Source organism: Grampus griseus (assembly GCF_964374135.1).
Source record: "Grampus griseus genome assembly, chromosome: 10".
NCBI lineage: Eukaryota > Metazoa > Chordata > Mammalia > Artiodactyla > Delphinidae > Grampus > Grampus griseus.
Genome location: NC_139004.1, coordinates 37,493,802 through 37,516,896, shown reverse-complemented (window position 1 = coordinate 37,516,896; position 23,095 = coordinate 37,493,802). Strand labels below are relative to the sequence as shown.

Below are 23,095 nucleotides of genomic sequence, written 5' to 3'. Positions count from 1 at the left end.
AACATTAGCTCTCTCCCCATGTTGCATTGATCTGTAGTGATCTGTTGTGTTTACTTTTCTGTCCCTTCAATCAGACAGCACTCCTTGAGGGCAGGGATCATGAGTGTTTGATTTCTCATTTCATTCAGCTAACACTTATAGAATGCTTACTTAGGAGTCAGGCACCATTCCAGGTGCTGGAGATACAGCAGTGAACAAGACAGGCAAAAATCCCTCCCTTCATGGGCCTTACATTCTAGAGGAAGGAAACAAATATACATGATAAATATATAAATTACATAGCACAGTAAAAATTGGTGAGTGTTATAGTGAAATATAAAGCAGGATGAAAGATTGCTGGTGGGGGAAAGGGATTTGCAATTTTGGATAGAATGGTCATAGGTCTCACTGAGAAACACTGTTTATGGAAAGACTTGGAGGAGGTGAAAGAGCAAGCCATGTGGATACCTGAGGGGCAGGATGTTCAGACAGAGGGAATAGCCAGTTTGCTCAGTGGCCACTTGATCAGATGGAAGGGTAAATGAATGCATGCATGCCTGAACGTCTGGCTCACAGTCTCCTGGCCTCCTCTTTAGGCCTGTCTCGTTGGTTCCCGGGTGCCATGAGGAAGCCTCGCCGGAAGTCACGGCAGAATGCCGAGGGCCGGCGCTCCCCATCCCCCTATAGTCTGAAGTGCTCACCCACTCGGGAGACCCTGACATATGCCCAGGCCCAACGGATCGTCGAGGTGGACATTGATGGACGTCTGCATCGTATTAGCATCTATGACCCGCTCAAGATCATCACAGAGGATGAGTTGACTGCCCAGGATATCACCGAATGCAATAGTAACAAGGAAAACAGTGAGCAGCCTCAGTTCCCTGTCAAGTCCAAAAAACCCTCATCCAAGGGCAAGAAGAAGGAGTCCTGCTCCAAGCATGCATCCGGCACTTCCTTCCACCTCCCACAACCCAGCTTCCGCATGGTGGACTCAGGCAGTCAACCAGAAGCACCCCCGCTGCCTGCTGCCTACTACCGCTACATTGAGAAGCCACCTGAAGACCTGGATGCAGAAGTAGAATACGACATGGATGAGGAGGACCTTGCCTGGCTGGACATGGTAAATGAGAAGCGGCGAGTAGATGGGCACAGTTTGGTGTCGGCAGATACCTTTGAGCTGCTGGTGGATCGGCTTGAGAAGGAGTCATACTTGGAGAGTCGAAGCAGTGGGGCCCAACAGTCACTCATTGATGAAGATGCTTTCTGCTGTGTATGCCTGGATGACGAATGCCACAACAGCAACGTCATTCTCTTCTGTGACATCTGCAACCTGGCTGTACACCAGGAGTGCTATGGCGTCCCTTACATCCCCGAGGGCCAGTGGCTATGCCGCTGCTGTCTACAGTCTCCCTCCCGGCCTGTGGATTGCGTCCTCTGCCCCAACAAGGGTGGCGCCTTCAAACAGACCAGTGATGGGCACTGGGCCCACGTGGTGTGTGCCATCTGGATCCCTGAAGTCTGCTTTGCTAACACCGTGTTCCTGGAGCCTATTGAGGGCATCGACAACATCCCACCTGCCCGCTGGAAACTAACCTGCTATATCTGCAAGCAGAAGGGGCTGGGTGCAGCCATCCAGTGCCATAAGGTGAACTGCTACACGGCCTTCCATGTGACGTGTGCACAGCGAGCTGGGCTCTTCATGAAGATTGAGCCTATGCGTGAGACCAGCCTCAATGGCACCATCTTCACAGTGCGCAAGACCGCCTACTGTGAAGCCCACTCGCCGCCAGGTGCCGCCACTGCTAGGAGGAAGGGCGACTCCCCAGGAAGTCTCAGTGAGGCTGGGGACGAAGAAGGGCTGAAGGAAGGCTGTGGGGAGGAAGAAGAGAAGGAAGAGGTAGAAGAGGAGGAGGAAGATGAAGGCCAAGGTGGGGTAGGTGGCCCCCTCAAGGGAGTGTCCAAGAAGAACAAGATGACTTTGAAGCAAAGGATCAAGAAGGAGCCAGAGGAAGTGGGCCGAGACACACCCTCCACTGTCCCCATGGTCACTGTCCCACAGATACCCTCTTACAGGTGAGCCTGCCCAGGAGGGCTCCCTAGGGACTCATGATTTCTTCTCGGGCTGGTGTTGGCCCTGAGCCAGGCTTCTGAGCCAGGCTTCTTTCCCCAAGGTTGGTGAATACCTCTTCTCTTCTGTGCTCTCAAATTTAGACTTCTCCTTTAGACCCTGGGCTCACCTGGACTGGTTTGTGGTTTTGATTGTGCCCTTCAAAGCAATGTATTTCCTTTGATTCAAGGTGAGACAGACACTTAAGTTGCTTAGAAACCCAGGTGACAGGATGTCTAAGGTAATATTTTTCAACAGGGCACAAGTGGCATTTTGGACAGGAGGTAATTCATTATTAAGGCTGTCCCGTACATTTCTCGATGTTTAGCATCCCTGGTCTTTGTCTGTAAGTGCCATTTGCATCCCCTCCCTCATTGCCTGGTCTTTGTGACAACCTCAGATGCTCCCTACTTATATTTCTAGTAACCTTATGGGGCTAGAACTACTTCCAGTTGAGAACCACTGTTTCAAGGGGTCAGTATAGGTACCTGCTGTCCAGAAAGCTCTGTCCTGGGAATGATGCAGACTTTGTGTAAGGGGGTGGTCATGTGGGGAAGATATGTTATGTCTCCTGAGAAGCTTTTAGATTTAGCGGAAAGAAGATCACTCAGCTCTGCTGTGTAACTAAGCCGCCTTGGCCCCCACCGAGTCTGTAGAGAAACAATTGTGCCTGTTTTAAACCATCAGAGAGATAGCTGGCACTGTTGGAGGGATGGGAGCTTGGCAGACAAGCAAGAGACAGGGAAGATTTTCCAGCGGAGGCCCATCTCATTGGTGATGTTCACTAAAAAGACTGCAGTGTTAGAGCAGGAAGGAATCTTGGAGATTATTCATCTAACATAGTCCTTGCACCTTCTCCCACACCCCCAGATGAAGAAACTGCGGCCACGGGAGGTAAAGTTGTTCACTCCATTATTCATTCAATGAGATGTTTATTGAGCACTTACTATATGCCAAGTCCTGTTCTAAGGGCTGGAAGGAACCAGGGGTAAAGCGACAGACCCTGGACAAGCTGGGGCTTGTGATGCCTCTAGGTTCTGTTCCTGCTGTCTGTCTCTCTTGGTGTAAGGGATAGGGAGAAAGGAGTACTGGAGGGCAGTGGGGAGTGAGTTGTATGAGGGAAATAGGCAACCAGACTTGTTGGTCTGGAAGGAAGACACAAGAGCTGACAAGATCCAGAGGGAGAGGCTCTTGTGAGCCATGGCTGGAGTTAGATTCAGTCAACTGGAAATGGGCCTTCTAGTCACAGAGCTGTTCTAGGCTCCCCTCCTCCCTTAGGTGAGGTCCATGCTTAGTCTCCATCTGTAGGGTGGTTATGCCCTGGGGCTAGACTTTTTGGTTGTCAGGTCTGCTCTTGTAGGTGGTCTCTTGCAGGGGCCAGCACAGCATGCTGGCTAAGAACCAGACAGACCTGTGTTTGAATCTTGCTTCTGTCACTAACTACCTGTGTGATCTTTGGCAAGTCACTTAACTTCTTTCAGCCTTAGTTTATTTATTTGTAAGTGAAACTACCTCACAGGGTTGTTGGGAGAAATAGATGAGATAATACAAGTAAAGCACAGTGCCTGGCAAATAGTAAGTGCTCAATAAATGATGGCTGCTGCTGCTACTGCTATTTTATTATTATTCTTTTCCCCACCTGCACAAATGCCATTGGGACCCTCCATGGCCAAGAGGTTGTAGAGGGAGGGGGCTGCCTGCATCTGGGCAGGTGTGCTTGGCATGGGTGTTGGTGGGGGATCTGTCCTTTGGGGAAAGGCCTAGGTCTTGATTTTGTAAGCTTGGCTTTGGGGCAGGAATGTCTGACCATGGAAAGGCACAAGGCCTGGGTGAGCAATATCTAGCCCAACATGAACATCCTTCTTAGATTCCACCTTCTTGTTTAGCCACAATTGTCTTCCTTTCAGTGGAGTAAGAGGAAGAGAAGAAGCAGAGGAAACGCCACAGGAGCACTGAGGCCTTGCTTAACCAATTTCGGAACACAGATGTTGTAGCAGAGAGATCATGAGTTCAAATCCTGCCCAGCTTCACCATCTTTTTAGCTGCATTAGTGACTTTGACAATGTTCCTAAGCTGCCTTTCCATCTTTTGTAACATGGGAATAATGTGACCCACGTTGAAATTTGGGCATTATGGTAGAGACTGTGGGAGCTCATTAATTCCCTTCCCACTCCTCCCCCGCCACGTGTTTTTGGCTTGAACGCTGACCTCCAGACTTCTCTTTTGTCGCAGTTTAGCCAGCTAAATTTTAAAAATTTTTTTTAATTTTCATACAATTTTTAAAGCTTACTTTCTATTTGCAGTTATTACAAAATACTGACTATATTCCCTGTGTTGTACAATACATCCTTGAGCCTATCTTACACCCAATAGTTTGTACCTCCCACTCCCCCAGCCCTGTATTGCCTCCCACCCCCCTGCCACACACTGGTAACCACTCGTTTGTTCTCTATATCTATGAGTCTGCTTCTTTTATGTTTTATTCACTAGCTTGTTGTATTTTTTATTTATTTATTTATTTTGGCCACGCCACACGGCTTGTGGGATCTTAGTTCCCTGACCAGGGGTTGAACCTGGGCCCTTGCAGTGAAAGCACCGAGTCCTAACCACTGGACCGCCAGGGAATTCCCCTGTTGTCTTTTTTAGATTCCACATATAAACGTTATCATACAGTACTTATCTTTCTTTGTCTAGCCAGCTGACTTTTCAGATTCTCCATCCTCTTACATCTTTAGATCCATTTTTTTTTTCATTTGGTTCAAAATTAGACATTTTTAGGCTACTGAGATTTTTAATGAAAAACCAGAGGTCAGACAACTCCAAAGGGTTGTATTTGGGTTCAGAAGGCAGTAGCCTGCTATATTCCTACTAATTTTCCTTCCAGCTTGGCTGTGGACTACTCCCTGGTCTGGTGGGACCCTTAACTACAGGGGGCAGGAAACAGTGACCGCTTTGCCCACAGCTTATGCAAGTTCCTGTTCTCTTTTGCTGCCTTTATCAAGAGAAGAGTGGGGGTGTTGGGGCACAGACCTGTGTCTCAGGAGTCCAGGACTATAGGGTCAGGGTTCCTGGGGGAGGGTTCTTTTGGAGAATCAGGACTGCAAGGCAGGAGGTGGAAAATCAAGTGAAATATCCCATGCTGAATCTGAGCTGCTTAACTTTGCTGTCCTTTTCAAGGCTTTCTCTGAGGTGAGGCTTTGGCTACTTTATTCTGTCTTCCTCTATAAGGTTCAGAAATGAACCAGGGGGTCTGAATAGGAGGCTGTAATCTGGGCTGCCCACTGACCCTGTCTTTCACTTCCCTCTGCCTCTACTCAAGGTTGAACAAGATCTGTAGTGGTCTCTCCTTTCAGAGGAAAAACCAGTTCATGCAGCGGCTTCACAACTACTGGCTGTTGAAGCGGCAGGCACGGAATGGTGTCCCCCTCATACGGCGCCTGCACTCCCACCTGCAGTCCCAAAGGAATGCTGAGCAGGTAGGTGAAGTAGTTATTTGAGGGCAGTGGAGGGAGGTGGAGAGTGACGAAGGAGAGATGGTTGGGGCAACTCTCCCTGAGCCCTCTGCGGGGCCTTTGCCTATAGCCATCACCTCTCTAGGTGGTCCATCCGAGGAGTGACTTCCAGGACTGTAGAGCTCTTCAGACCAGAGAGCAGCCCTTCTAGATGAGAGAGGCTTGGCTTGGAGCAAATTCTAGGGGAGAGTGGAAAGCAAGCCCAGCTTTCCCTCTACGTGGGGAAAACCCTTTAGATATGGTAGAAAGGAAGAAGTGGGCTGAGTGAGGGTCAGGTGACCATGTTGTATAAGTTAGGAAAGCATACTTTCCTTAAGACACTATACTGCCATCTGCCTAAAAATGTTCCATAAAAAATACACTAACCATCTAGGTTGTAGCGCACAGCCTGCCCAGTTGGGGTGATCTTTTAGACATTAGCAACTGGAGTTGCTGCATGTTTAGTGTTTTCCGAGATGGTGGAGGCCTCCTGAGAGACTTTTAAAAAAACATATTTAGTTCTCTCTGCCTCTTCACTTGTTCCATTACTTCTGCCTTGAAATATTCCCACACCATTACTCCAGAGACAAGGCAAGCCTTCCCATGACTCTGGTGCCCTCTGTTCTGTCTGATTTTACTTTTGCCTTTTGTAACTGAAGTCCTGAAGGGGAAGTGTATATCCAATCTCTCCTTGAAATGGTCTGCTTGCTCCCCTGTAGCTTCTTCTAGAACATCAGTGACCCCTTCCAGCCCAGCAAGTCTTTCGTCAGATTCTCACCTTATAGACTGTTGGACTGCATTTGACACCACGATCACTTTGTCTTACAGCTTCTCTGTGACACCATTTCCCATCCCCTCTACCCCACTAACTGTACCCTGTGCTGATCCTAATTCTTACCCCTTAATGGTAACACTCCCAGGGGCTCTGTTGCCTCCCTGTTGGCTTGGAGAGCTTGTCCACACTCATAGTTGTCAATAACTGTGTAGCAGTAGCTCCAGGTTTCTTGTCTTGTCCCCTCCCTTTTTTCTGCCCTCAGTCCCTCTGGGGCAGACGAACTATAGATGTCCTTGTAGATGTTATTTCCTGAACTCAGATATTGGAAACTGAATTCATTATCTTCCTTCATCTCCGTAAATGTATTTCCCCATTACTGTTATGGAAGCTTCTTCCTCCTGACCTCAGATGTTGCCCACCTTGGAGTTACTTTTGGCTCTTTCCTCCATAAGGAGCTGCAGTTAATCATCCCCTGATCTGTTTTGGGGGATTTATCAGTATATGGCCCTTTATCTCCATTCCACAGCTACCCTGCTCATCCATGCCCCTTTAATTTCAGTAGTAGCTTTCTAGGTGGTCTCCAGCCTCTAATTCTTTCTTTGCTTTACAGCTGGTACTGTCTTACACACTTAACCATTTTCCATCCTGTCATTTCCTTTTCCGGAATAAATTCCCCCTCGCCAGGCAGGCCACGTCCAGGCTTTTTTGCCTGCCATTTGAAGCTTCTTGCCAGCTGGATCCTGGGTCTTCCTTGGCTTTTGTGGTTCTCCAGTTTCTCTGCTTTGGCCAGCCCGTTTTTCTCAACAAGCAAAGAATCACTAATTCTGCCTTCATACTTCTGCTTTGTGGTCCCTTCGGTTCCAAAAGAGGCCTTTCTTACTGCTTTCTTCATCCACATGCATCATTACATGTGAAACCCTAGTAAGATTGCTCGCCCCAGGAATCCCTGACCTAACCCCAGTCCACTGAGATCTTCTCTATTTTATGTCCTCTTAGCATTTTATATTCAGTTTATCCAATCAGTTTTTGTTGTCTTTATGCTGCTGTGCCCTTGCGTATCAAACCCTGGGCCTCTTTCTTCCCTCAACTACACTGTAACCACTTTTAGGGCAGGAATCACGTTTTTGGTGGTGGTGGTGGTGTTTTAAAGTATGTTCAAGTCAGTAAGCACAAGCTCGTAGTAAAAACTTCGCTTTGTTTTCTAGCCAAGTCGAAGCTCTAGGGTGAAATTCTTTCCACCCTGAGGTGTCTATTAGTTTCCTTCTGAAATTCTTTCCAGCCCTGAGGATGCACAGCTGCTCTCTGGTGTCCCTGGGGGTAGGGAGAAGCAGTCCCAGCTCTCACCCCAGCAATGGTTATTGTGCTATAGTGAAGAAACATTGTTATAAGGCTGGGGAAGCACTGGAGGAAGGGTTGTAGAGGGGGTGGAAGGGCTCTCCGGGACCATGGGTCCAGGAAGGGGATGGGGCTCTTACCTGCTGAGGCCCCAGAGGCTTGAGCAGGGAGAGGACTTTGGGCAGGAAGGAGGCCCACAGTTCCTCTATCCTTTCCCTTCCCTCCTGCAGCGGGAGCAGGACGAGAAGACAAATGCAGTGAAGGAAGAGCTGAAATACTGGCAGAAGCTCCGGCACGACTTGGAGCGGGCACGGCTGCTGATTGAGCTGATTCGGAAAAGAGAAAAGCTCAAGCGGGAGCAGGTGAGGAGGAGCCCCCAGGGCTCTTGTTCAAGATCTTTTTCTCCTACTGTCAGTATGGCTTCAGGAGACCCAGGAGCCCCTGCCTGGTGTCAGCTTTCTTACCTTCCTGCCCAGCACTGTGGGCTCCAAGACCTGCCTACTCTGCGTTGGGTGTGGTGCTGCTGATGGCTTCGAACTTAGGGAGTTTAGCTCCTGGTGGCCTCAGGCATAAGCTTAATATCCTATGCCTGGGCCCATCCCTGGAGTTTCTCATTCAGGATATGGGGGGTGGGGGGTGGGCGGAGCCTGGCCTTCTGTTTTGGAGAGCTTCTCAAGCCATTCTTATGGGTATCACCTTTGACCTGGGAGCTTCTGGGGTTTCTCACTTGGCCTTTAAACACTTATAGTCTTGAATCATTTAAATTTTCCAACCTCTGTTCAAAGAGATTCTAAGCCTCTGAGCATGGAGAATGTTGAGGTAGGTAGTGTAGCCTAGGAATTAGGAATATGAGCTGTGGCATCAGGCAGCTTGCGTGTTTTGTTTTTTTTTTTTAACATCTTTATTGGAGTATAATTGCCTTACAATGTTGTGTTAGTTTCTGCTGTACAATGAAGTGAATCAGCTATATATATACCTATATCCCCATATCCCCTCCCTCTTGCTTCTCCCTCCCACCCTCCCTATCCCACCCCTCCAGGTGGTCAAAAGCACCGAGCTGATCTCCCTGTGCTATGCGGCTGCTTCCCACTAGCTATCTATTTTCCATTTGGTAGTGTATAGAAGTACATGCCACTCTCTCACTTCGTCCCAGCTTACCCTTCCCCCTTCCCCATCCTCAAGTCCATTCTCTACATCTGCATCTTTATTCAGACAGCCTGCATTTATATCCTGGCTCTGCCACTTACTACTTGTATGACATTAAGTTGCTTAATCTCCTTATACCTCGAGTTTCCTTGACTATAAAATGGGGGTAATAATAGAACCCATCTCATAAGGTTGTGAGGATTAGATAACTTAGTGTATATAAAGAGCTTAGAACAGTGCCTGGCACATAGTAAGGCTATAGAAGTGTCAGCTGCTATCATCATCATCATTATTGATACTCTTTGCCTCCCTGAAGTGTCTACGGCAGCACTCTGCACATGACAGTGAGCAAAAACTATTAATTGAATGCCAAAACTGTTCTCTCTGGTCCAGGAATAGCAGCTGTTACTCTCATGCTTCAGAGGCCTGGGTTAAAGATGTTCTTTCTCTCTTTCTCCGAACTCTGCTTCACTGTTCAGCCCCAGCACAAGCCCTTCTCTCACGGTCCTGTAGCCCGAGTTTCCACCACTGAGACTGGGCAGCTCTTGCCATACTTAGCACAGGTGGGCATGGAGGACATCTCAGGACCTTGTCTATGGATTCAAACTGTCTGTGCCGTCCCAGGCCTGGCCCCACAGCTGAGCTTCTCTTCCCATTTCTGGTCCAGAGAAATGTAAGGGAAAAGGAAGCAGGCAGGGGATGCAGGCAGGCATTTGTTTTGATGTAGCCAAGAGGCAGGAACTTGTAGTCTAATACACGGCTTCCCAACCTTTTTACATTAAGGCACACATGGAAAATAACATTTGTATAGCACACTGCTGCAAATATGTCAGGCTACTTGCCACCCAAGGGGGTGAGCCTTGAGGCCTTGGTCACCCTAGGCCGACCTAGGTGGTCCAAGGGCCAATTAGGTGGGAATCCTGGCCCAAGGGACATTTTATATCATCAGTGTGCCTCTTGGACTAAGTCATACCTAGGTATAAGTCCGTCTCTGTTCTTTCCTAGCCAGGTGACCTTGGGTTAGTAACTCCTCATCATACTCTTTTCAAACCTCAGATTCCATATTTGTAAAATGGAGATAATTACAGTTTCTCCTTCGAGGTTGTTGTGATGATTAACTGAGGTAATATAAGTAGAAAGGCAGTGTGGCATAGTAGTCAAAAGCACACACTGTGAATCCCAATCTGTCCCTTATTAGCTGTGTGACCTTGGGCCAGTCACTTACTTAGTCCTTCCGTGCCTCAGTTTCCTCTTTGTAAAATACCTCATTTGTACCTATTTTGAACATTACTTGACACTTAGTAAGGACTATAAAGGTATTAACTATTATTACTGTAAGTTTTGATATAGCCTGAATGCATAGGAAATGTTCACAAAGTGGCAGCTGTTGGTATGATTATTTCTAGGCTAAAAGTTCAGTGGTAACTCCTCAAATAGTGGTCAGCTTAATATCTTGTGAAAATTTGTCTTACACAACTGGTGAAAGTCAAGTTATCAAGCAAAAGTTCGGTGCCTCTTTGGGGGGTGTCCTGATTTCTCTCCACCTCCCCCACAGGTCAAGGTCCAGCAGGCCGCCATGGAGCTGGAGCTTATGCCGTTCAACGTTCTGCTGAGGACAACACTGGACTTGCTGCAGGAGAAGGATCCCGCACACATCTTTGCCGAGCCTGTCAACCTGAGTGAGGCAAGTTCCCCCGCTACTTCCTGAGCAGTGAGCCCTACCTGAAATGGAAATAGGGTCTGAGTAGGCTAGGAAGGGGTTGGGCCACAGGGTGTACAAAACCTGGGGGTGTCTGGCAAGGCTAGTAGACTTGCCCACGGTGAGGGCTCAGCAGGCCAAGGTGGGCCAGAGCCCTGGGGCTGTGAGTGAGCCTGGCATGGCCAAGCCAGAAAATGGGGTGGCAAGAGTGCCGCTGAAGGGTGCGCCTGTTTGGCTAGTAAATGGTTGTTGTAATTGTACAGGTTTTATATGTTTAGGTTCCAGATTACCTGGAATTCATATCCAAGCCAATGGATTTTTCTACTATGAGGCGGAAGCTGGAGTCCCACCTGTACGGCACCTTGGAGGAGTTTGAGGAGGACTTTAACCTTATAGTTACCAACTGCATGAAGTATAATGCTAAAGACACAATTTTCCACCGAGCAGCTGTCCGCCTGCGGGACCTGGGAGGGGCCATCCTGCGGCACGCCCGGCGGCAGGCAGAGAACATCGGCTATGACCCCGAGAGGGGCACCCACCTGCCCGAGTCACCCAAATTGGAGGACTTTTACCGCTTCTCCTGGGAAGACGGTGAGAAGCCTGGACGGGCAGGGGGGAGAGGGGCCAGGAGGAGGCGCAGGGATAGAGCCCAGAGAGCCAGGGATCAGGATGGGCCTTGGGGCTATAGGGTGGACTCCAGGAGCAAAGCTGGGGATAGGCACAGGCTGGGGTACATGTGCTTGTGGCTGGAATAGTTCCGAGGGTTAAAGTTAATTCCCTGAGCACTTCTTGAATAGTAGGATAAGGGGAATAAGGTACTAGCTGTCTGTCTGAAAGCTAAAGATTCACCAAGGGTCTTTCTTTCCTGGACTCCCTCTGTGTGGCATTGGAGCATGGGCAGCAGGAGCACAGTGCTGATGTATGTCTGGCTCATTCAGAAGAGTGCAGGTAGAGCATCAGAAAAATGGAATTGCCTCTGTAATTCCCTACTCTGCCTGCCCCTGCTCTCTGCTTCTCGATGGCAGCAGCCAAACAGTCACTCAGGCCGGGGGATTGCCAAGCTGCCTCGTGCCTGCTCCACAGAGCCCATAATCGTGACTGTGAACTGCTTCCTGCAGGTGTTTCCCAGATTCTGACCTTGTCCCTGTGGCTGCTCTCCTGGGAGCAGTGTTGCCAGGGCCAAGGCCCCACAGTGACGCTGCTGGAAGCCACTGGCCCAGGCACTCCAGGAGAATATTTTGCATCTGAAGGAATTGGCCCCTGCCCTTCCCTTTGCCCTGGGCTGGTCAGGTCCTTCAGCCCCTTCTTCTGTCCTCCCTTCTCCCTGGCAGTGGACAACATCCTCATCCCAGAGAACCGGGCCCACTTGTCCCCAGAGGTGCAGCTGAAGGAGCTGCTGGAAAAACTGGACCTGGTGAGTGCCATGCGGTCCAGTGGGGCCCGGACCCGCCGTGTCCGCCTGCTACGCCGGGAGATCAATGCCCTTCGGCAGAAGCTGGCGCAGCCGCCACCACCGCAGCTGGCATCGCTAAACAAGACTGTGTCCAATGGGGAGCTGCCAGCAGGGCCCCGGGGGGATGTGGCTGTGCTGGAGCAGGCCCCGCAGGAGGAGCCAGAAGACGATGGGGACAGAGGTGAGAGACAGTCACGGGCAGGCCGGGGGCTGCGGGCCAGGGTAAGGGAGAGTTAAGCTGAAATCCTGTAGTGGGAACATCCTTCCCCAACTCTAGGTGTGACCCTCATGGGCAAGTAAAAGCCCTGGGAGGGGTCACACTTTCATGCATACCCAGGGATGATACTCAAAATATTTAACAATACGTAGAGACCAAAATTCATCCGTCAGAGTAGATGTTGGCTTTTATATTGGAGGGGGCTCCTGAGGGCCTCTGATGCAGATATTTAGTTGTTGGATTGTGAGTGGGTTCAGGGAGTTTCAGATGCTGGGGCCCAGTAGCTGTTTACTAACTTGTAAAGAAGTATTTCAATATTTTGCACCTGGTATGGCCATATTGCACATACCAGTTAAATATTAGTTCAACTTATACCATCATATAGAGAGGCTCTTAGAGCAGGTTAGGTTGTGGTGTGGGGGAACAGAAAAGAAAGAAAGACCCTAAGGATGGTCTGGGCTCATGGCTTTGACCCCAGCTGGCCAAGTCTACAGTAGGCCCACCCCAAGCAGAAAAGCCCAGAACTGCAAAAGACAGCTGGGGGAAGTGATTCTCAGAGATCCAGGTGCCTTACCTGAGTTGCTTTCCATCCTCTCCGCTTCTTTGGGGACAGAATTGTCTCCCTGTTACCAGCCCTTGGATCTGAGCCTGTAGCTCAGGAGGGCCTGTCATCCACACAATCAAGAAGGTTGGGAATTATCTCCAGGGGAAAAGGGGCCAAATTGCAGGGAATGGCCCATTTTATTTTAGGTTGGGGGAGAGCGGGGATGTGGCGGAGAGGTCAGGTTTATCATTAGAGGGCTTCGTGTCCATTGTGACCCTTCCCACCTTCCCATGTGGCAGTCAGCATGCCACTCGTATCCATCCCCACTCCTGGGCTAAGGCAGTGCAGAGTCATGCCCAGTGGACCGGCTGCAGCAGCTTCTAGAGGTTTCAAAAAATTTCTAGGCTTCATCTCCCAGAAATTCAGATTAGGGAAATCTGAGCTCTGTTTTGAGTGTCTTTTTTTTTTTTTGTGGTACGCGGGCCTCTCACTGCTGTGGCCTCTCCTGTTGCGGAGCACAGGCTCTGGACGCGCAGGCTCAGCAGCCATGGCTCACGGGCCCAGCCGCTCCGCGGCATGTGGGATCTTCCCAGACCAGGGCACGAACCCCTGCATCAACAGGCGGACTCTCAACCACTGCGCCACCAGGGAAGCCCCGAAACTGTCATTTTTTAAGGTGGAGGTTGAATAGACAAGTTCAGGAACCACTGATTTAACTTCCTTGCTTTCATTTTTTCATATCTGTAAGCTGCTTCTTTCTGCTTGTCCTTCTTGCTTCACTTGTGATATGAAACAAAATACATTGACAGATGGGAAAACACCTGGGTCTAAAGAGAGTTGTAGACCCCTAATCTGTGAGGCTGAGATTTACTTAATTATTGATTAAGCAGGGGGCTTTGGGCTTTCTGGGTGTAGGGCAGTGGTTTATAACCCTGACTTCATCAAACTCACCTGGTAAGCTTTAAAAAAAAAAATCCATCGTTAGCTATTTGGTTTCATTTTGTCTGGGGTGGGACCTCAGCATTGGAATTTTTAAGAAACTGAGTAACTAATACATAGCCAGGGTTTAGAACTACTAGTGTAGACACAACTTAGTCCTACCTTCTCTTCACCTTAGACCTGAGACACGTCTCAAACCTTCTAATAGCCTATGCTCTTGGTTCTTAGTTATCAGTGTCATTATCTGGCTTGTAGGGGCAGACTTTTTCTAAAATGTTCAAGCAGGTTCTCTTTTTCTCTAACAGATGACTCCAAAATGCCTCCCCCACCAACCCTGGAGCCTACTGGGCCTGCGCCTTCCTTGTCTGAGCAAGAATCCCCTCCGGATCCCCCCACTCTGAAACCCATCAATGATAGCAAACCTCCAAGCCGATTCCCAAAGCCAAGAAAAGTGGAAGAAGATGAGCTTTTGGAAAAATCACCTCTGCAGCTAGAGAGTGAGCCCTTGCAACGCCTGCTCAGTGACAATGGCATTAATAGAGTGTCCCTCATGACCCCCGATACATCCCCCGCAGGTGCCCCACTCAGTGGCGTGGGCCGTCGCACATCAGTCCTCTTCAAGAAGGCCAAGAACGGGGTTAAACTACAGAGGAGCCCAGACAGGGCCCTGGAGAACGGCGAGGACCATGGCGCAGTGGGCTCTCCTGCGTCTCCCACCAGCATCGAGGATGAACAGCACTCCCGGAAGCGGCCGAGGAGCAGGAGCTGTAGTGAGAGCGAAGGGGAGAGGTCCCCCCAGCAGGGGGAAGAGACAGGTGACCTCGCCTGTGACTTCTCTCGCTACTTCTCATCTGCTTTCCTGCTTTGCCTTGCCAGCCGGCACCTTCCCCAGTCAGCTGCCTCCCCTGTGGATGGCCCCTGTGGATGGCCCCTGTGGATGCCAGTAGTAGCACTGAGGGCTCCGTAGTGCACAGTTGGGCCTGGTACATGAGTAGTGGCCTGGGGAAATAGGCTTTGAGCAAGTGTTTTGAGAGGGCCAGCTTGTGTCTGGGGCTCTCTTTGGCCCTGAGCAGCGTATAAAGCTATATATGATAAAATGGTTCCTACTTTCATTTTAGTTCATTTATTCATCAGATATTTATATCAGGCATTATTGTAGGCACTAAAGTGTAGGGGGAAAAATCAATAAATAAAACAGACAAGTCTCCTCTCTTGTAGGGGAGGTAGACTAAAAGCAAATAAATAAATTGTATCGCATATTAGAAGCTGTGGAGAAAAGTCCCACAGGGAAGGGGGGGAGAGGGGATGCTGAGGTGATATTAAAGAGGGTGGCCAGGGGAGGCTTTCTGAGTAAAGATCTGAAGGAGCTGAGGGTGTGAGCTCTTCGGGTATCTGGGGAAAAGATGTTCCAAAAAGATGGACTAGCAAGTGCACAGGCCATGGGGGTGGAAACATGCTTGCATGTCTGAGGAACAGTGAGGGGACCTATGTGGCCACAGCAGAGTGAGCCAAGGGATCATAGGAGATGCGGTCTCAGAGGTAGTAATAGGGGCTTGTCACTAAAGAGTCCTTACTGCATGTCCAACACAAGCTGGTCACTGGGGAGCAGTAAATCAGACCCAGGTCCAAATTACCATCCAGTGGGGAGACTAGATGGTGTCCTGAGGTATAGAGATACCCCAGTGCTGGACAGTCTGTGGTTATGTGTCAGGTGACAGCACTGCTAGAGGTTCAGGGAATAGGAACTGGGGGAGTTGGGAAGGCTTCATGAGTAGACAGTGCCTAAGCTGGTCCAGGGGATGAGGACAGACTAGAAAGGAACAAAGGGCTCAGGCCCAGGTGTGTAGAAACAAGGTCAGAGTCCCTGTGAGGGACAGTTTGGAGAGGGGCTTCCCTCTCCAAAGCGAAGAGGGGCATCAGGAGCCAATGCTGTGGGCAAGGTGGACCTGGACATGCAGGGCCCCCATCACCAGACAGTTGTTTAGTCTTGGTGGGATATGGAAGGCCAGCTCACTTGGCAGGGAGGGGCCTGCTCTTGGCTTTTGCTCCTCATGTCCTGTTACATGGTGGCTTTGGGCTGTGTGGTCAGCACATGCTTTTCTCTGCTTTTCTGTCTTCCTACCTAATACTTTGTTTCCAGCAGTACCTTCCTTTCCTGTCTGGTCCAAGCTTCCCTGTTTTAGGGCAGTAGGGTGTTTATATAGAGTCAAGAGCTTGAGGCAGACTTGAATTCAAATCCCATCTTCTTACTAGCTGTATATCCTGGGGCGTATGAATTAACCTCTGTGAGCCTATTCCTTATTTCTAATATGGGGCTAGTGACACCTTCCTTGTGTGGCTCTAAGGATTGGAAGTAGCCTATATAAAGCACTTGGTATATAGCAGTAGTTGGTAGCAGTTATTGTTGTCATCCTGTCAGTTATATCAGGCACAGCCAAACAGCACTGAGCACTAAAAATGAAAAATCCTGCTGTTGGGAAATAGGTCTAGACATCAGGCTCATCCAACCTGAGGGGGCCCACCGCTTGGGGGCTAGAATCTGTTTCTCCTCCACCATCCCAGCTACCTGGTACCCAGGAATATTTTTGCACAACTTTAGTGGGTTCTCTTAAAAGCAGGTGTTGATCCTTTATAGATGAGGCACAGTAGGCTTTGGTGATTTAAATTGAGGTCATGATGTTAGAGGCAGAGCCAGGTTTGGGTCCAGATATGTTGGCTCAGACACCTGCTCTTACAGGTGTGACTTGCCTCACAGTTTTCTGGCTAAGGTATATGTGACTTAGAGCTCTTGGCTCAGCTGTCAGACTTGTGGGATTCTGGATGGTGGTTGGGAATTGGGTAGATAGAGAGGAGAGTTGAAGCTTTGATGGCAGATGAGAGTCTTGTCCCTGGGATGACCAGACAGTCTTCATTTGCCTCTGAAGGGCTCCCTGCTGTAAACAGACCTTCTCTCATTCATACTTAATAGCATCCTCCATAAGTAAGAAGGTATTACCTTCACTTCACGAAAGTAGAAGCCAAGGCTTAAAGAGGAAAAGGGACCCATATTTCAGAGCCCAGTCTAGAACCCAGGGAATCTGACTCCCCATCATCCCAGGAAGGTCTGGTCTGCCTTAGATCTGCTGAAAAGTTCCCCCCATCCTCAACTTTAACTAGCTCTGCTAGATATCTCAGGGTGTGGTTGACACAGTCCTTATCCGGCTCCAGCCTCCCCTGACACCATCCCAAAAGAATGAAGCTAGCTATTGCCAGCTGTGTGATGGATAGGGTGTGTGAGTGTTTATCTGAAGAGGCAAGGTGGGTGGGCTTCCCAAGAGGCAGAGGAGACTCCCTGATAATTGAGGCTTGAAATTAGAAGCAGATCCAGGGACTTGTGAACAAGCCGGAGTGAGGAAGTCTTGGTATTTCCCATTGTAGTCAAATGACAGTAACTGGAATGAGCTATAGGCTATTTTCCTTCAAGTAAACCCAGAAGGATGGGACGGTAAATGCGGTGTCTGTTCACTGCCCTAGCCAACATTTCCCCCAAACCTTTATCAGGTTCTCTCCACCACCCAAGACCCATTTCCCAAGAGGAGGGACCAGCCATCCTCTCCATCCCTCCCTGCTGAGCCCTCCCAAGGTGGCTGCCTCACACTGCAGCATGTGTCGGGGAAGGGGGTTTCTACACTCAGGCTCACTTTGTGTGTTCTTGGCAGGTGTGACCAACGGCTTTGGAAAACACACTGAAAGCGGGTCTGACTCAGAATGTAGTTTGGGTCTCAGTGGTGGACTGGCATTTGAAGCTTGCAGGTAAGAACACTTGTCCCAAAGCCGTGTTTGCAGCTCTGCCACCTCTCCATTTATTTTCCTTTCAGCTGCAGATTGAACCTCCTCCTGCTTATCTCAGTTTTTTTCTTCCCGCACCCCTGTTATTTCCTGAAGCCTCTCATCTGTGACTCTGGTAGCTCCTAGGAAACGTTGTGACCCTTGACTGTCAGGCCTGATCTGACTAGGGGGGAGTAGTGCTGATGCTTTATAGGGTTTGTAGACCTGAATTTGGCTCCAGAGGGTGGGGACACCCTCTGTATTGCCCAGTGAAGTTAACATTTGAGCCAATCCCCACCCACCCCCTGGCCCATTTAGATAACCCAGTTATAGACATGGTTTCACCCTTTGCCTTTCAGGGCATCATAGCAGTGGTGTAGGAATAAGAAATGGACAGATAGGAAATTTGGAATTGCCTTTTAGTCTGACAAAGGCCCCAGCTCTTCTACCATCTTTGAGCTGGGAAGGGATGGGTTTCTTTTCCCATTCTTTCACCTGAAGGGAGGATTTCCGAGGCCAGAACCTTCAACTTTCTTCCACGACTAAGAGTTTATTGAATCTCTCTGCTCTGTGTTGTATGCTCTGCAAGACACCAGGGAGTGTGGGACTCTTGGAAATGGGAGACCTTCAGTGCCACAGAAGAAGAATGACTTGTCCTGAAGGCTGACCTCATGGTCCCTCCACATGGCTACTGGATGGATTCTGGGTTCAGAGCAGGGGAGGAGAGGTCCCAGGGCAGCACCAAAATACTATGTGTCTGTGTTTGAAGTGCTTCAAAGGCAGGCTGGGTGTAGGTTCTATTGGGTTCTCACTCTACACTGGTGCTGGGCTCTTGGAGGCCCCCAGATGCCCCCTTGGGCCTGGACTGCTCCCGCGCTGTAGCAGGGCCCAGCTTTCAGTGGCTCCTTAGAGATATTCTTCCCCACCAAGCCTCAGAAATGTCCTAGCTGTCTCCCTCCATGTTACAGCTCTAGAGATATAGGAGGAGTGGATGGGAAAACACAGTTACCAGGCATAGAGAAGAGGCAGAGATTTCAAAATCATACAGGATGCTTCTAGCCCGGTCCCGGGTTGGAGTTCCTGACTCCCTTCAAAGATAAGGTGCCTGGAAACCCAATTCACTGGGGTGGGGTAGGAGTGGGGTTATCAAACTGTCCCCTCTTAGTCCTTGACTAAAGGTAGAAGATATGTTCGGCCCCTCCCTCCACAAAGGGTGCTCTTCCCAGCTGTGAGCCGCAAGGAGCAAGCCAGGCCAGGCTCTGGTTAGCCTGCCCGTTCAGACTGCTTGCCTTTCTGCGGAACATGCCAAAGCCACCAGTTTCTCTGGGGCCCTGCTCAGTGTGGGAACAATGCCCTTGGAAGGCATTTCCTCGTTAGCTCAGTGGTTCTCAGTAGAATTTTGCGGTTTACAACAGGAGATTCAGGCCTTCAACTACAGGGATTTTTTTCTTTTTCTTTCTTTTCTTTTTTCCTACATTGTGGGGGTAAGTACATAAAGGAAGATCTTATTAATTAGACTAGAATCATATAATCGCAGAATAAAGAACCTTGAAAGAATTTCTGGTCACTAATCCCATCCCCTTCCCATCCTGTCCCTGGGTTTATCTTTTCTAATGATTTTCTGAGCAGTTTGGAGCTGCACCCTCTTCTTTGGGTCACTCATTCAATTATTAATTAAGCACTTACCGTGAGCCAGGTACTGTTCTAAGCCCTGATAAGGTGTCTGTTCTCAAGGAGCTTATCATCTAGAAGGGAGAGATAAATGTTAAGCCAGTAAGCAAAATAATTATTGATTGGGCTGTCTGCTTAGACCTGGGTAACTTAGAGAGAGGGCTGAAATGCAGGCCATGATCGAGTCACTTGTGCGTTTTTCTATGAAACAGGAACATATGGACCTAGTTTTGGTGTTGCATCCTGTCTCATTGAGCTCAACCTTCTCAGAGCTCATCATCTGATAGTATAACATTGGTAGTTTATAATATTCAAGTGAGACTTTAAAATTTACTGCCGTTTATATAATAATATTTACTATATAACTTCTATTTATTGAATACTTGGTGTGTTCTGTACTGAGTGCTTGCTGTGTATTAATCCATTAAATCCTCACAGCAACACATGGGGAACACAAGCCTCAGAGAGGTTAACTTGCTCAGGGTCACAGAATGAATGAGTAGCACAGAGTGAGGTTCTGAACCCAGGTAGTCTGGCTCCAGAGTTTCTCTCTTAACTGCTTGGTTGTGCCCTCCTATGTTGTATTTGGAGATGTCTCCCCAGATCCATGATGTGAACTTGGAGAGGCTTTCATAATAGAACTACCAGTACCTTACATTTTTATAAGGACTCAGATTCTTTAAGTCCAGTGACAGATTTTTGTAGGGTGCATGGGAACTGAATTCTGAATGTGAACTGGGTGTTGTTTTTTCCCCAACAGGTCCTAATTTTGACTAGCAGGAAGAAAGCTCCCAACCTACTACTAACTGAAGGATTATGATTCATCAGGTTCTCATTGTGCCAGGTTTTCTGTATAAGACCATGATAAAGTCAGTTATGATTCAGTAACACAGGACTACCCTACTCTCCAACCAGTCTTAACCCTGGCCTCTTCGTATCCCATTAGGGGCTTCTTAAGCATTTTTACTCTACTGCAGGTTGTTGACTTGTCTTTTAAGCAATTTTTTTTGTTGAAATAATTATACAGCAGTAATATTTTTTAAAGTTTGAATGGGAAAAAACCATAGCCACATCATTCTTGCCGAGAGCTTCTAACTGTGATTGTACATTAGAATTGCTTTGGGAGCAACTTAAAAATACTGATGCCTGGGTGGGTTCCAGTTATACCATTATTCTTGTATTACTGTTCTCATTTTTGCCTATTACCTTCTAGTCTTTGTCTACTATATATTTTTTATCTCTTTGCAGTAGCCATATTTTAAAAAAACTGGTCTGCTTGGTAGTTTAAAAAAATCCATCTCTGTCTAAGAAAAACGTCACACACATAAAGTAGAAGTGAGAAGCGGATTGTTTTTCCAATTTAAAAAGTCTTTTCTAATTAAGGAAGTAAGGCATGTCCATTATAGAAAATTTGGGAAAGAGGCAGATTTTTGTACCTCAAAAATAAATTGGTTTCTAGAGAAGCAATGTGAACCAGAGAGTTAAGAATTCTGGGCAGATGTGAGACAGGCCCTCCTCATGGCCAGGCTGCTTAGACTCTGGAAGGATTGACAAGTGCCTGGGTGACCTTCCCTCTGGATGAAATCCAGTGTCCCTGGGCAGGGGAGCAGGCCTCTCTTTCCAAATTCAGTCCTTCCACATGGATGAAATGTTTCCTTAAGCCTCGTGGGAACATTCTGGTCAGAAGTATATCACGGGTTAATATGAGTTTTTAGGGGAAGGTGAGAAACCATTCTCCTTGAAGGGTTTTTGCAGCTCTGCTCCTAGCAGAGATGGGAGAGCAGGAGTGGATGTGTTACTCATTGAAATTGTTCATTTTGCTCCTCTCTCCCTCCCTGCTCTATATGCAGTGGTCTGACACCCCCCAAACGCAGCCGAGGGAAGCCAGCCCTGTCTCGAGTGCCCTTCCTGGAAGGTGTGAATGGAGACTCTGACTACAACGGCTCAGGTGAGGAGTGCTGTACAGGTGCATCTTGGGGGACCAGGCCTTCCAGAGAACCAGTTCTGCGGGCTGCAGCCAGACCCTGAGCTCCTCCGAACCTGGGGGCACTCGTCAGGGAAATGGCCCTTCCTCCCAGGTCATTCATACTCCTTTTACTTTTTTTTTAATTCATCTTATTTTGAATAAGTAACACATACCATGGTGACAAAAATCAGAAATGTACAAAAGGGTGCATAATGAAAAGCCAGTTCTCCCCTCCCTAGAATAGCCATTGTTAGCGGTTTCTTTTGTGTCTTTCCAGATGTAATCCATACGTACACAAACCAAAAACTTGTGTGTATATTTAAAAGAGTGAGCAGAGAAGCCTAACATGCACATTCCTCTAAACTATGCCTTTTTTCAGTTAATAATATATCTTGGAGATTCTTTTGTGCTTTTTATTGGCTGCCTAATATCCCATTACATAGGTGTGCTATCATTTACTTAGCTGGCCCTCTGCAGATGGACGTTTAAATTGTTTTTGTTTAATTGTCATAGTCAATGTTGCAGTGGGCAACCTTGTACAAAGATCATTTTGTATCCCTGGGGAGTATATCTATAGATATACTCTATTGCTGTATTGGAGGAAGTATGCATTTGTAATTTTGATAGATATTTCCAGTCTGCCCTCACAGGAGTAATATGATATCCTGTGTCACTGAATTTCACACATAACCCTGTAATTTCATGTGATCCAATGCTTCTACTCCCTACTGGGGTAAAATGGAGACATTCTACTCCAGCAGGTCCAAACAGTAAAACACATGGATCTTATCTCCTCTGACTGAAGGAATAAAGGACAGGGCAGAGCCAAAGGAGAGGACTGGGTGGTGCTTAGGTGGAACAGGTGCAGGGCTGGCTGTTTTCTGAGCACACCTCTGTCCAGCCCTCCTATGGGGGGTGTGCACTCTGGATGCCCTGTCTTTGAAGCTTCCATCTAACACTCAGCCTTCAGGGCTTCTCTTCCCCTCTTTCCTTTTCCCAACTGCTTTATTTTCCCTTAGCATCAGTTTCTTTTTCATATGTGTGTTGATGAATGCATGCCTGCATGTTTCATTACTGTCTGACTGTCAGTGCCCAGAAGGCAGGGCTTATGTCTAGGTTAATTTGTACAGCATCTAGTGCAGAACTGGGAGCGGATTGGCACGTACTTTGTGCTTCTGGTGGTGACATTTTATTCTTATTTTTAAAACCACGTAATTATTAAAATGATGCCAAAGGAAATTTAAAAAGGAAACTGACCTTCCACTGTTCCATCACCTTAACACAATTGCCTTCATTTCTCTATGTTGCCTTCTATTTATTTCAGGCACGTTTTTCACAAAATGCTAATCCCAAACACATGCTCTTTCATATTCTGCTTTTTTCAATGTTATCTTCCAATCAATGCATTATAATTTACTTGTTTCATTGTTAGAATTTGGTTATTTTCAAATTTTAACATTATACATAAGGTAGTGAACCCATATTTTTGTTCAAAAGCCTCTTATTCATTTTAAAAGTTATTTTTCTAAGAACAAATTCCCAGGGAAGGAATTTACTGGAGTAGATTGTTCATACTTTTTTTTAAATGGCTCTTGAGACTTACTGCCAAATTATATTCTGAAAGGATTAGACTGGTCTGCAATTTCCTCAGCAGTATATGATTGCACCAGTTTCCCCACAGCCTGCCTCTTCAGTAATGGATTTTGTCTTTTTGTTGTTATTGCTATTGATTTAATAGACAGAAAACAAGACCTCATTATCAGGAATATACTTTATAAAAAAATTATATATGTAGATGGTAATGTTTCCTTAGGAACATGATTTCTACTCTGTGGAATTGGATCTTTTCCTTAGTTGAGTGTGGTCACCTCCCTGTTGCCAGCTTATAGACTGGGGAGGGGAAGGGACGTTCCTCTGTGTATTCAGAGACATTTGTGAAGTACCCATCCACGTGTGCTAATGCATT

General features: G+C 47.8%; 1 protein-coding gene across 1 annotated transcript in view; it reads left to right on the top strand.

The window, feature by feature from the left end:
* The first annotated feature begins 584 nt into the window (after positions 1–584).
* Positions 585–23,095, top strand: part of BRPF3 (bromodomain and PHD finger containing 3) — a 31,425-nt gene continuing 8,914 nt past the window's right edge. Inside the window, exons 1-9 of the mRNA XM_082663266.1 lie at positions 585–2,052; positions 5,406–5,562; positions 7,918–8,049; positions 10,389–10,517; positions 10,811–11,123; positions 11,864–12,166; positions 13,991–14,500; positions 17,384–17,477; positions 21,014–21,111. Of these exons, the coding sequence (XP_082519392.1) occupies positions 602–2,052; positions 5,406–5,562; positions 7,918–8,049; positions 10,389–10,517; positions 10,811–11,123; positions 11,864–12,166; positions 13,991–14,500; positions 17,384–17,477; positions 21,014–21,111 (3,187 nt within the window). The 5' untranslated portion in view covers positions 585–601. The remainder of the gene's footprint in view (positions 2,053–5,405; positions 5,563–7,917; positions 8,050–10,388; positions 10,518–10,810; positions 11,124–11,863; positions 12,167–13,990; positions 14,501–17,383; positions 17,478–21,013; positions 21,112–23,095) is intronic.